This window comes from Camelus ferus, chromosome 5, assembly GCF_009834535.1.
Source record: "Camelus ferus isolate YT-003-E chromosome 5, BCGSAC_Cfer_1.0, whole genome shotgun sequence".
NCBI classification, from domain to species: Eukaryota; Metazoa; Chordata; class Mammalia; order Artiodactyla; family Camelidae; genus Camelus; species Camelus ferus.
In genome coordinates, this window is record NC_045700.1 from 50981157 (window position 1) to 50996164 (window position 15008).

At 39.0% G+C, this 15008-nt stretch overlaps 1 protein-coding gene across 50 annotated transcripts in view; it reads right to left on the bottom strand.

The window, feature by feature from the left end:
* The window catches only part of TTN (titin), a 269971-nt gene that overhangs the window by 211194 nt on the left and 43769 nt on the right, over nucleotides 1–15008 (bottom strand). For all 50 annotated transcript variants that reach the window (XM_032479832.1, XM_032479831.1, XM_032479812.1 and 47 more), the window contains 2 exons: nucleotides 11364–11552; nucleotides 6054–6110 (listed from right to left, as the gene is read on the bottom strand). In XM_032479832.1, coding sequence (XP_032335723.1) covers nucleotides 6054–6110; nucleotides 11364–11552 — 246 coding nt within the window. The remainder of the gene's footprint in view (nucleotides 1–6053; nucleotides 6111–11363; nucleotides 11553–15008) is intronic.

The window sequence follows — 15008 nt, forward strand, 5'->3', positions numbered from 1 at the left end:
TGTTTCTCCTCCTAAAAGTGTAGAATCTCTCTCTAGTGTCTCCCCTGGGGGTGTGGAATATCTCTCTAGCGTCTCTCCTGGGGGTGTGGAATATCTCTCTAGCGTCTCTCCTGGGGGTGTGGAATATCTCTCTAGCGTCTCTCCTGGGGGTGTGGAGTATCTCTCTAGAGTCTCTCCTAGGGGTGTGGAATATCTTTCCAGTGTCTCTCCCGCAGGTGTGGAATATCTTTCTGCCACCTCACCTTCGGAAGGTGTCGAGTACCTTTCAGCAGCCTCCTCTAAAGGTGTGGTTCTTTCAATAGTCTCACCTCCCACATTTGTTGAGGGTTTTTTAGTTGTATCTGAAGGAGTAAAATATAAATCAGGAGATTTTGGAGTTTCAAAATGTTCAACAGAGGATGGTGGGGTGTAAAACTGATCTAGCTCAGAAATGTCTTCACTGCTTGTACTTGCCACATCAATTGAAACATCAGATTCCGGAGAAAAAGGGCGACCTAGTGATTCCTGTTGTTGGTTGTAATACTCATACACAGTGTTGAAAGTTACTTCTTCAACCTCCATTGATGTGATCAATTCACTCTGGACAAGTTCTGCCTTGGGTTTGGTGCCTCTAGTCTCAGGAACTTCATGCTTTCCAGCAGTAAGTAAGTATTGTGTTAGGGAGGGCTCAGATTCCGTTACTTCCATTGTATGTGCCTCATCCAATTTAGGAAGATTTTCAGAAGAACCAGTTTCTATCTTTTCTCTTTCCATAGTGAAGAAAGAGGTTTCATTTTGAACTTGAACTTCCTTGTAACATTTTTCTTCTCCATAGGCATCCGTTTTTTCACTTATTTGTTCACTCGGCTTCTGCTGTTCCTCAGTCATCGAGAATGGAGAGCACTGACTCAGGGAGACTTTGCTGTGGAGCGTGTCTGCTTCCTGAACTTCACCTACGTGGTCTCCCCAGATTCCAGTGACATAGCCCTGAGTCCCTTGATCCTGCTTTTGAAATGATGCCAACTCTGGTTCCAAAGTATTTTCTTTCTCCATTTCACAAACCTCCAAAAGCTTTTCCTCACTTGCTGCTTTTTTCAAATGTGAAATGAAACTTCCATCTCCATTTTTCTCAGATATATCTGTTTCTCCTCCATCTGCAGAAGAGGTCTGAAGTTGGGCACGTGATTCACTACGGATCTCCTCTGAAAAAGTTTTAAGAGACACGGTATTTAAAATTTCTAAATTTTGTTTCTGTATCTGTTGGACTTCTTTCTCCAAATCAAAGGCATTTTCATCACTACCACTTTTCTCCGTCATGATCCTATCTGAAAACTCCTTACTGCAAGAAATCTCTGGCTCAGCAAATATGTTACTTGGCACTCTTTGAGAGGTATTCTGTGTATCGGACGGTAATGCTTCAGTGCTAACAACTTCCTCTTTATATGGTGTTTCCTGCTGATGCCTAGTTTCTGGCTCTTGAAACTCCTTAGCAGGATCTCCTAAATGAGAATACATTTGTTTTAGCACAAATACAATGTTCTCAGCATCTGTTGTTTCAGAAGCAGGATGCTGAGTTTTCAAATAAGCTTCCTCTGGTTGATCACTATCTAATTCTTGAAATTTTGTATCTGCATTTTCTATTTGAGCATCATGGTGCTTTAGGTCAATTGTAACAGGTGCTTCCTGTTCAGCTCTTTCAGAAACTGCAGATTGATCTAGAAGACCTATTTCCCTCTGTTGTTCCCTCTCTTGTACTTCAAATTCCTTATGAGTCTGAGAAGAAAGCAGTCTTAAATTCATCACAACATTAGATGAATCTGGTTCAGCGTTTGGAGACACTTCCTCTGCCTGATACATATTTGTGTCTAGGTTACTCAATCTTGATTCATTTTGCTTTAATGAAAAGTCTTTGTCATCGAGCTTCTTTGGAGGAGGATTCACAAATGATTTCTTGGTAGGTCTTTTTTCTAGAAATCCTTTTTCCACGTGTTGTAATTTTTCAAATGCAATGATTCTATGCTTCACCTTCTTTCCTGGGTAGTATCTCTCCTCACCAAAAGGCTCTTCATATACAATGATGGATGATTCTTTGGTATTGTAAGTATCAGAGGTTCTCTCAGGAGGGATATTCGACAAATAGTCACTTTGGGCATATTCTTGCACACTTCCCCTTTCTGGTTCACTGAGTTCTCCAAAATCATTTCTAACCTCTTTCCTAATTTTAACTTCACCAAAATCATCAAGAAATGGATAAACAGTCCCCTCTGCTTGGTATAGTTTTGATTTTTCATTGACATGTTCCTCTTTCTCTTCATCCTGACATCGTATGAGTTCAGCTCTGACAGGTTTGTTGATTCTTACAGATCTAGAGACACCTTGCACAAATCGGGGAAGTTTTTCTCTGGAAGATGTACAAGAAACTGGACCTTTCTGGTCTATCTGTTCAACTGTCTCAAGGCTTTGAAAATATTCTCTTACGGAATATTCTTTTATATTGGACTGTGGAGTAAAAGGACCAGCTGGATAATCATAAAAATGTGCTCTTACAGATTCTCCTGGAATTTGTTGATCTTCAGAATACCTGGCAGAAATTCTACCCATATTTTCTAATTGACTATATTCCCTGTGAGTGACAGGGTCCACTGTTAGCTCTGAAACACTCTCAACTGTTCCAGAATTGTTTTCAGCAACACACTTATATTTTCCAGAATCTTGAGAATGAACGTCATGAATATATAACCTGTGGCTGCAATTAACTTCTTCAAACTGAAACTTCTGGTTCTGCTTTAAAAGGACTCCATTTTGAAACCACGTCACGACTGGTTTAGGCTCACCGGACAGTAAACACTCAAGGACTATGGACTCTCCTTCTCTACACCTGGCATGCTTTGGCATTTCTTGTAACAGTTCTGGCGGCTCATTAGTAATGTCAGACGAAAATATAAACTTGTGTTTTGGTGACTGAGGTGTTGCCTTAGGCGCCACCTCCTCGAGTTGAAATAATTCTCTTGACTCTTTATCTTGTTCTGGGGTAGGAGTAGCTGCTGTTATCTGAATTTCTACTGGAAATGAAAGCAATTCTACATCTGCAGAGAGAGGAGCTGGTGGGTTAGTCCTTAACACATCCTCTTGTCTCAAGGATGGATGAATGCTTTTTGCTTGATCAAATACCAACATCAGCTCTTCTTCCTCATCAGTGTAGTCATGCAACACGGGGACTCTACGTGCTCCGACATCATGCCTTTGTTTTGCTTTCACTACAAGTGTACCAGCTGTCTTTACTGTTCCATATTGGTTAAACAGCACACAGGTAATAGAACCTTCATTTTGAGGAAGAACGGAAGAAAACGTTAAAGTGGAATAGTTCTCGAAGGTATGAGTGATAAAGCCTCGATTACGTGGGACTGGTACATCATTGTTATACCATGTCACTATGGGTGGGGGATAGCCTTGAAAATGACACACAAATTCGCAACTGTCACCTTCATAAACCTCTTGAGATTCAATTTCTTGAAGAAATGAAGGTGGGCAACGTTGAGGACGGTTTTGGAAAGAACTTTCAAAAAATCTTGTGGTTTTGTCTTCCTGTTCAGTTATGAATTCGTCAACTTTTGTGGAAATGGGGTGTTCCAATTCTCTCAAATCATCTTGTCTAATTCTTTCACTATCTAGCTCTTCATTTTCTTTAATAGTTATGATTGTATCAAAAGAGTCACTGGTATATGGCATAATAACTTGAGGCACCTTTTCTGGGGTCTCATATATTTCCTCGTTCTGACTTACATCCATGAGATCTTTAGATGGCCCTACAATGTCAGTTTTGGTCATCACTTCATCAAGTTGTTCTCTTGCTTGGATATTCTCATTTACTGGACTCTTACCATATAAATGGCCTGTTGATAGGTCTTCTCTTAGAAATGCCTCATGGCTCATTCTCATTTCAGTCTGTAGAATTTCCTCATCAACAGTGGTCTGAAAGCTGGTGGGAGGTTCTCCAGAGTCTACATTTTGACCCATTAGATTAGGCAGGATGTGTGGATCTTGGACAACACCTTCAGCTGAACTATCTGCCTTGTCATTATCATCAGCTAGATCAGCTACAGACCTGCTTTGTATTTCCTCTCTAGAGAACACCATGTCCGTACCACTATCTTCACTTCTCAGAGTTCTTGAGCTTATTTCAGATGACATCTCCAACAGAGATAATTTCCTTTTCTCCATTAAAATTTTTCTAGCCTCCCGTAAACGTTGCAACTTCATTTTGGTCTCCTCGTCCAGGAAACTTTCACCCACATTCAGCCATCCCCTTATGTCAGATTTACTTTCTAAATATTCTTCACCACACATTAAGGTTGTTCTCTTGCCAGGACTTACTGTCTTAAAGTGTATAGTTCGCCTTATTCCCTGCTGCTCCACGTCTCGTTTCTTGTTAAAGGGAGAGCCAGTAAACCTCAGGTCAACCGTTATCCTATCTTCTCTACTTTCAGCCAAAGCCTCCATGTTTTCATGTGTCTGTTCTGCCCTTTTCAGAAATTCTAAATATTTCTCATCTTGCCCTCTCTGAATAACAAGCAACGAGGCAGTTGATTCAGCAGACCCTTCACTATTAATTGCTAATAATCTGTAACTTCCAGAATCTCTATCTTGGACCCTTTTCACCTCTAAGCTAGAAGAGTGATGATGTAAATCACTCTCTGTTTTTATAACCCGACGAAGGCCTGCTGGGATAGGTCGATTGTTATGAAACCAAGTCATTTCTGGAGTTGGACAGGCAATTAATCTACATGTAAAGACAACAGGTTCGCCCTCTAAAACATATTTAAACGTAAGTTTTTGGGTAAAAGAAGGCTTGAAATATTCAGGCCAGGAGCTTGTAGATGATATTCTACTCGCATATCTTTTAGCAGCCATGGAGCTGTGGTCTAGATGTTCAGAATCTGAGAAGGCATCCCGGGCATCTCGATCTGAATGTTCAGATTCTTCCTCAGAGGACAATTCTGGAAAAAAGTTAAATTATAAAGCATTTTACTATTTTCCATAGGATTTGAAAAAGTTGAAAATAAATGAAATTGCAAAAATAGGAAATAAAATAAAGTGCATGCTACAGATTCTCACAAATCCAGAAAAAAAATTCACTCACCATATTTGTTCGAATAAACGCAACACCATGCTCTGTTTAAAAGATTCTGACACGAAAATCGTTCGTTGTCTGGTCTTTTCTTCAAACTGCTGAAATTTCTTCTTGAACAAGCAAAAATGCATTTCAAAATAACATGTTCCTGTGCATATTTGTTTTGAGAGCGGGAAAACCTTGTTCTTTTGATGGCTAAGAGGAAAATCTTACCTGACTTGCAGAGAGTGGAATAAACGCCCTTTCTGATCCTTTTGATTGTAGATTAAATTATTATATTTTTGGAGAATTAACTATTTAAAATATATATATACAAGAACTATAATCAGAAATAATCAGCTAAAATAAAATGAGAAGGCGTTTATTCGAACTAATACAGCCACAAAGTCATGATGTTATGCAAAGAAAAGCAGGCAATAAGGATCACATAAGGCAGCTATCTGCAAGCCAGTGTAAGAGACATATCAATGTTAAAATGATGTATGTGCATGAAGTGTAAACCAGAATGGGAATGTAACATTTTCACACACCCTGAAGAAAGTAGCATTTCATGACATTGCATTCTGAAAATGACAGCTAGGTTATTGTCTATTGTTCAGTTTAATTCACTGTGATTTTGAAAACAAATTCCTACTTCATGATTTCATGCAGTAAGATGACGACTTTTCCTAAGACACGCTTTTGAAAGTGGCTGCAAACACAAAGTTGAATGTGGCTGATAAATTTTACATACAAGATTTTAAATCACCATAAAATAAATTACTGGGAAATGCATGTAACCATCAGCATACTACATCAGGCATGCGACATAGTAATATATACTCGAAGAGATATATTTGTACATCTGTGTCATTTTTCTCAATGATACTAACAGAAGGCAGATCAAGGATTCTATTAATCCTTCAGAATTTCTATTTAAATCTCACATTCAGTGTAACAATACCTTTCATCTCCATCTCAATCTCCTGTCCAATCCCCTCATACAAAATCGATTCAGGGGCTAGAATGGAAAAACATATAAAGAGATTTTAATGTTTAATTCTGTATACTTTCTGCATCAATTAATGATTTATGCAATTACAATTTTCTCTTTATTATAATAATAGAAAACTACATCCCACAAATGCATCCCCCCAAATCCATGCCAAACAAATCAATGAGCTGATGAAGTACATGACAACGTTGACAGAAAGACTTTAAAACAATTTTATTTTAGGTTCTCTGTGCAATTTCCTCTTTTAGTTCTGTAATTCCCCATGCCTTTTACATGCATTGAGAAGAGCAATCCACAAACTAAAGGAACATATATTTTAAATGTCTTGACTGAAAACTTGCTAAGAGATGAAATCACGTTTAGAAGGAACATGCATTTTCTGATTCGCCACTCTTAACTGAGGGCTATTCTCAGTTTTCTCTGCAGAATTAAGAGTTTTCTGCTAGTAAATACACCCTGGATTTGAACCACCTTTAAAACTTTAAACTACACAAAGTCCAATAATAAAGAGCAAAACAAAGACTCCTCAATTCAAAATTGCTTTTATTACATAAGGAAAAGACACAGCCTTTAGACTCAATGGTCTCTGGGTGGCTTCTGGAGAAAGAGGGTGCCCGGGTACCACTCTCAGTCTCTGGTCCGCGTGACACGTCAGTGTGCTTGACGCCGTTTCTCAGTTCCTCGTGGTCTTCGACATGAAATTAACGACAAACTTGATTTTTTTTGGACAATTCTCTCTTTATTTCACAGGTTGTTTTAATTTGGGACTCTCTGAGTGTTTTAATATTTTCAGTGTCTAAATCAAGGGTAATTTTGGTAACTGCTTTGGTTTGTGATTCTTTTGCTGGGTAAGAATAAAGTTAGGAAAAGGAATGCATTCGCTGTGTTTGGAAGAGTAAAACACATGCGGAATTTAGAGAAGATGAAATGTCATTAGGATGAGAGGGGAAGCAGCATGTTAATTCCCAAACTTAAGATATGATATGTCTATGCTCAGTATGCACATAAGAACTTGACTCAAACAGACTTAGGGGATTTCACATTCCTACTTGATTTTTGTGGATAACTATGTAAAGTTATTAGCTACCCCTCCAAAAAGAGGAACAGATCAAGACTGAACTATATGAGATAATTAGACAACTGTGCCTGATCACTCTTCAAACACTTAGAAGTGGGCTTATCTTTTAACTTTCTTAAGCACAGCAGTCTGGGCTTTCCCAGGGAAAAAAACAAAGCTCATGCTCCAAGAACATTTTAATAATATAATCAGTTAGAACTGAGTGAACTGGAAATCCTGAAGCAAATCCACCCTGGAAACAGGATCATCAAGCACTGTCCTATGGCATTAGTTTCTTTAGGAAGCAAGTTGAAAGACCTCTATGTCTCTCACCTCTACAGCACAGCCAGCTCCCAATTATCTTGCTGCAGAAACTGTCACAGTTGTCACTGACATGACTTGTAGACCGCAACTCCAGACAGATAGTTACTCTGTCATTACAGCGCTAGCCAGCAGCTATGTGAAACTGAGGGTCAACTTTCTGGATGGTGGAATATTCCATCTAACATGCACAACTAGACCTCAGTCCCTGAGATATTCCTTTCCAAGGCTATGGAAATTAATCAGAAATAGCTATAGATCAAAATGTCAGATTAATAAAGAAAAAAAATCCTCCTTTGGGTGAGTGAGGATTGTAGATACATTAAGGGAATTAATGACTCTGTTTCAAAATTCAGGGCAGAGATGGCCATGCACATAGCACGGTATTGCCCCCTGCTCATCTGTAATGCCTCAAAAATAGTATGGCCAGACCAGGGAAGAACTAGAGGCCACAGCTCTCCACAGGCTCCTGGAGATGCCCAAATTCCACCAGCTTCCTTCGATAGGAGTCAGTGAAGGTCCTTTGCCTGCAGACACACAGCACAGGCTTTTAGCACCTGAAGAATACTTTTCTCATTTCATTAGTATCTAAGAAGAAAGTCCATGGATGAAAGGAAGAAGCTATCCTTTGCCCAAATTTATCCTTGCCCTTCCAGACACAGTAGTGAATCCAGCACAATAACAGCTAAAATAATGATCTTGCCCTGAGCTAACTCTACAATTCTGGGAGTATCTGAGAAAGCAGCATCATTTATTGAAAAATATCTAGAGACCACTAATTTTGGTCCAGACAGTGCCAGGCACAATAATACTAAAAAAATACACGATGAACCATAACATCTTAACCTTTTTTTGGTACAATTTCTAGGTGGCACATTTGATAAATATTAGAAGAAAAAAAAACCCAGCACCTATGAAACAAACATTAACTTTCTGATCCCAGATTTGAAAGTTGAACTTTCCTTGACTCTAGACTGGTAAGTTACATGTTCATAACAAGTTTGGCCAATGACTTGGCTGACTTTCATAAGTCATTTGTGAATACAGTGCTAATTTAAGGATGTTCTAATTAATATATTCATTGATTGTATTTGCATGTTGGAAAGGCTGCATAAAGCGATGAGGATGAAATGAAGCAAGTCACAGCTAAAAATCAAATAACCACCTTCTACTCTCAGTACTGCTGATGTGGTCTCCTCTCCATACTCATTGTGTACAAGGCAGCTGTACAATCCTTGGTCCACCAGCTGAATATTACTCATAGTAAGAAACTGAGTATTTCCATTTTGTGACTGCTTTGCTCTCCTAGATTCCTCTATCTTTACACGTTCATGAGTCCAGGTTGCATCAATGGAAGATTTATCTTCTAAAACACAGAGCAACTGAGCTGTGTCGCTGCACTCTACAGAGAGGTCCTGAAGATGCAGGAGAATCTTCGGCATGTCACCCATCAGTTCTTCAATATGTTTCTCAGCTAACTCAGTGCTTTCTGCAGTTTGTGAAAGGGATCCAGTACGGTGCAGGTTGACATCTCGAACGGATGCAGCTGTGTAGGTGGAACTTTGTGATACTTTCCAAAACCTGAAATTCACATTCATATGATGATCCTTGAAATGACTTAATTTCCTTTTGGGATATTTTGCTCTCCTGCTTTGTGAAAGAATCTGCCCTGCCTAGGACTTGGTGGATCTCTTACATCTTCCCCAGAACTCTGCCTAGCTAGGGCTTGCACTGTGTAATCAAGTGACAAGAAAAAGAAAAGAATTGTAAGACCTCAGCCTTGTCACTTGGCTAGGTTAGTCACATAAAATGGCATGGAAGATGAAGATGAAAGACATCATCGTCACTTGGAGGCAGCAGGCCAGACGCAGTGTGCTCTAGGATGTCAGGCTCACACAGAAGAAAGTTCATTCCCAGTGATCCAGTGATGAATGGATGATGAAGTCTCATGAGGATGCCACACAGTATCTGGTTCCTTCCTTCTGTTGTCATTGCAGCTATCCAGAGTGACATAGCCTCTCTCTCTCTTTTTTTTCCTGACTCTCTTTGGGATACCATTTGTTCTCCCTCCATATTGTTATAAACAATACGTAGCAAGTCGATCATTAATGACGCAATGATGAGATGTTGTTTAGAAAAGAAAAAATGTCAAGCAAAAGTAGACACCTAACAAAGAATGACTAGTGTAATGCATGGGACGCATACTCCAGTGAGATTTAAAGTACATCGGTTAAATCTTAGTTAAGGACTTAGGGGGACCTGGGTGTTACTTTATTAGTAAACTATGGACTGACTGCAATATGCATGAGACACACAGCAGACTCTCATTAGTAACAGTGGAGCAGGAGGGATGCAGCACATCAAAGTCTTTGAGGCAAGCTGGGCTTTCTTTACCTTTCGGAGTCACTGCGAGCGTAGCTGCACAAGTGGCTTCCCCAGCACTATTGGCGGCTTTGCAAGAGTACTGCCCGGCATGCTCCGAGTAAGCATCGACTAGAAGCATTAAAGCCATGCCTGTGGACTCCTCAAAATGGAACACTACATCTTTTGTTGGTAGCATTGGCTGCTGGTTATAAAACCACTGGATTTCTGGCTTGGGAATGCCAGAAACCCTTGCATGAAATCTGACTGTCTCCCCGCTGTGCACCCTGAGGCTTGCGAGAGGCTGAATGAAGACAGGCTTTTGGCCAAGGGCCTCCTTCTTAAATGAAACTGATGAAGAGACATGCCATTGAGAGTTTGATGTAACTTCTTCAAGTTTGCTAAATCCTGAAAAGAAGCATGCCAATCTTTAATGTCTTGCCAGGCACCGAAACCAGAACTCACTGGGAGTTGTCTACAGACCCACTGCAAATTTCAATGGTGGACTAGAAATCCAGTCCAATCCTAATGCCTTGTCAGTGTATGCCATTATTGACTCAAAGTCACACAAGTGTCCTTCCATTTGCCAAACATGCTGAGACATAAACAGTCTAAGAAACTTCACCACATTCTTCTTGAAGGCAGTAATGGAGTATGCAATTCAGTTTAGGTATTCTTGCTTTCTGCTGTTATTTTTCCCCCTCTGGTTGTAAAACCAGCTTTTCTTTTTTGTAGACCACATTAAATCAATTAATTATTTAACCAGAAAACATCTGGTTATTGTAACAAGTGTTTAAAATCAAGGAAAAAAGCCAAAGTTGCCCTAAATCTTCATGTATTTGTATATGTTTAATACTACAGAGATTAAATTAGCTTAGGAAACATAGTCTTACTGTAGAAAAATACTATCTTATTTTGAATCAAAGTGCCCCCCACCTCCCTGATACTGAAGGAGTGTTTCTGATTGCAGTTTAAGAGCCCCAAGTAACCAATGTTAAACCATCTCACAGCTGAGCCCCTCAACCCTCAGGCAGTCTCTGAATGATGGTGAATATCCATCTGGTGAACATCCAGCTGGTGTACAGACCTGAAATCATCAACTGCAGCTTCTGTGAAATCAGAACTGTGTCAATAAAATGAGGGGATGGGAACACTCAGATTAAAAAAAAATTAATTTTCATCCCAGCCAGATGAGAAAACAAATCTACTTATTTCTTTAGCATCTTTCTCCCTGTTCTGATACATGCTGATCAGGAAGCATAGAAGCCGGTGATGAGAGCACGACATTACGAAATGTTATAGAGACCAACCAGGGCAAAAAGAAAAATGATGCTTTGTGATTCATAACGAGAAGGGTAACTGAAAAGCGGGAACATCGCATATAATGTGGAAAGAATTAATTGCATTAAAAGAGAATGGTAGGACCAATGATGATTTACATGAAATCCTTAGTGATGGTTACTGACATTATGAGATTAGATCTGTATTTAAATGTGATTCATAAAGTTGCTTTACTGTACCTTCCAGTCGCAGACTGGCTGTGCTTGATACTTGACCGACAGCATTGCTGGCAACAAAAGTATAAATTCCTTCATCTTCTGGGAAAGCTTCAGCAATTTCCAGTTGGTAAGTGTCTTCAAACTGAGTCATTCTAAAGAACCGAGATGGCTTGATTTTCTTATCTTTGCTGTACCAAGACACTTTTAGATCTGTATCACAAAAGAAAGGGATATTTAAATCACAGGAATGGGGGAGGGTAAAGCTCAGCGGTAGAATGTGTACTTAGCATGTGCAAGGTCCTGGGTTCAATCCCCAGTACTCCATTAAAAATAATAATAAGAAAGAATGGAAGAAACCTAATTACAACCAACCCCAAATTTTAAAAAAATTAAAAAGCCCACAAATAATGTTTTTAATTTTTAAAGTAAATAAATCACAGAACAAGTGGATATTTCTGTTTACCTACAAACACATTATAGACTATATTGGTGACTAATTTTATATTTATCTCAGTAACACTATACTTTTCTTTTGGGCATGCCACATCTGATCCTCTATGATTTCTTTTTATCTTTAAGAAGGAAACATGATTCTACAAAAATCCAGCTTACAGACACATTTTAAGGTTTAAAATTTTACCATTTTAGTTATATCTTTTTAAACCATTTGCATGTCATGCTATGGAAGCAGGGACAAGGTTTTGACAATGAGAAAACCTTGAGAAAAAGGCTGTCCTGAGAAACTAGTCATCATAAAAGGGCTGATCTGGGATTGTGGTTGCCTACTAGGACAGGAAGTGAGGAAAATCTCGACTCTGGGCAGAGAGAGCCATCAAAAATAGAACCGAGAAAATCAACATTTCATAAAGTTTACAAGAGACACCCATGAAGGCTGAAGAAATAAGAATCTCTATTATTTTGTTACCAAGGAGCAAGCACTGCAAAGTCTTAGCCCCACAGAAAGTAATTTTTAAAATTAAAAGGATCATGGAATTTGAGCATCTTAGATATAGTTGGTTTTTTCAAAGTAGCAGTAATAATAAATAATAATAAAACTAGTTATTTCCATACAAGGATTTGAATCATCTTAAAATGATAGAAAATAAAAACCCAAAAGCAAGGATAAAATAACATATTATTATGTTGTTATAGTTTAAGGTGATGTGCACTTTTAAAAATATTATACTTCCATTAAAGCAATGACCCTGTTGGTCAAGAATGGATTTAAATTTAGATACTTGTTTTAAAAGCTGAAATTAAAAGCCATCTTGTTTTTGGAATATACTGACACTATATTACTTCCTTATCACAATACCATCCACAGGGGTCTTCTAATAAATAGTCCAACCATCTAGTACTTGTCTGCATTTGTTAATATTGGTTTATGAAGGTTCCCCCTGCCTTTCCACTATAGTAGTCATTTACAACTACAAGTTCTCCTTTTAATTAAACAAATGTTTTTACTTCCTTAGGTAGCAAGGTAAGGTAGGAAATAAAATCCTGCCACTCTAATTTACCAGCTGTGTGACCCAATGTTTGATTTCATCTCTCTGGACCAGTCTTCTCATTTGCAAAATAAGATGCATAATAATTCATGGGCTTTTCATTGCATAAAATTGCTGTGGGAATTCAATGACATACACATAGGAAAGGGCTTTAGAAACCAGCGGCACAAATCAGTCATTAAAATGAGAAAGTCGAACATCACATGGGATCAGCAATGCCTTCAATAGTGTGCCCCAAAACAGGGCCACACACCTAATTCCCACCCCCATCCCTGCAAAACTGAAAAAACAAAACAAAACAGGGCCATAGAATATAAAGTCATATTATCACCTGGAGTGTAACAGTCATCCTACAAATATTTGGTTTGTTTGTTTCACACTCAGTGGAAAGGAAAGGATGAAGAGTTTGGTACTCTCTCTCTCTCACAAGGTTCCCCACTTATTCCTACTGACAACTTCTTCCTTTGGAGGAACTGAATGAAGCAGGAGGACCGGCATGAATTATCAATACTAAATGAGCTAAGGGGTAAGATCTGTCTTAGTAATGGACTTGGTGCTTCTGGCTGGGCTGCCACTGTCTATGTCACTGGCTTCTCATGGCTTCTGTGGGGCCGCCCCACTGCCCCTGCTCCTCACCCCACAGTTCCGTTGTATTTGGTCCCTAAATCTTGTTCGTTCTACCTCCTGGATTCTTGCACAATCTACCCGCATCTTGGACTCCCCTCGTTGTCAACACTTTCCAAGTCTATCATTATGATATGATAGCCTCTCCCTGGTCCCTTACCTCCAGTCTTAACTCCCATATCTATTGATTCCTCCTTTCACTATCAGAGCATTGCCTTTAAAAAGCAAACCTGATCATGTTACCCATGATACGGGGCTTAAAAATCTTTCAGTGGTCCCTCAAAGTAAAGAAGATAAAATCTCAAGTTTTAAGCATAGAATAGCAAACCCTTCAGTATCTGATTCTTGCCTTTTCTAGCTTCTGGCCCACCCATTACATCACTTTCTAACCATACTTAAACCACTTGTTTCCAGCACATAAAGTGTTCTTGCAAGCTTTTACGACTTTCTAAGTGTTGTTCTCTTCCTGGAGCACCACTGTGCTCGATGATCCTATTAATTCTTCAGTGTTTAGTCCATGCATCTCTCTGACTGTCTCCCAGACATACAGCACTGAGTAGGTGGGCTATTACAGCGCTTACACCTTGGGATCGAATTGCACATGTGCGTCTCCTCACCTACACGCTGACCTGCATGCAGGCAGGAGGCAGGTCCGGCATCCTCAGAACCTAGCATGATGTCTCAATAGCAGAAATACAAACGTTGGTAGAATAAAACGAAACAGATGCTTAAATGAACGATGGGCATTCCTCATTACTAAACTAGTTATTTATCATTTCACTTAGCTAGCTGTCACTCTGTAAGCCTCCAAATGATACTAACTCGTATCTGTAGCATGACCACTAGCAAAAATCTAGCGTTATTACATTTTAAAATTCTACTTTTCCAAATTGTTCTTCTACCACTAGGTGGCACGAGAGACCTTCAGTAGACACATTTTCACATGAAAGCACCACCAGATTGCTTGACCATGTTCCATGTGTTCAGCAAGTACTGAGTTCCTAAAAACATGAGACTGGGGCTTCTGAAGACTCCTATTTTTTCCCAATGCCTCTGGAGAAGGCAGAGCTATAGTTACCTTCTCAGAGCAATACCTGGTCAGAGGAAGTTGTGTAAGTATCTTCAGTCCCAGGGGCATGAAACTATGTGATTTGGTAAGCTTTTATTTTAAAAGCACATTTTATTCAACGAATTTAATTTTTATCATATAGAAAATATATTTACGAGAGCATGCTAAAACCTCTATATGTGTATAAATACTACCACACAGAGAGAGTTAATGATCTCATGAATTTATAAAGTCCATTCAAACATTTGAAGACATAAATCCCATAGAAAAGATATTTGTCTCTTTCTACCCCAACTGGAGTCTTATAGAGAGCTTCAAATGTATTTCTGTAACACCTTAAAGGCAAACTAAAAATGATTTATGAATTAAAAAGCACTGTGTAAATATAGTTAAGACTACTACTTTAGACAATCCACGTACATGTATATTTATTTGAAAATTTTCCTGAAAAAATCCAATGAATGGATA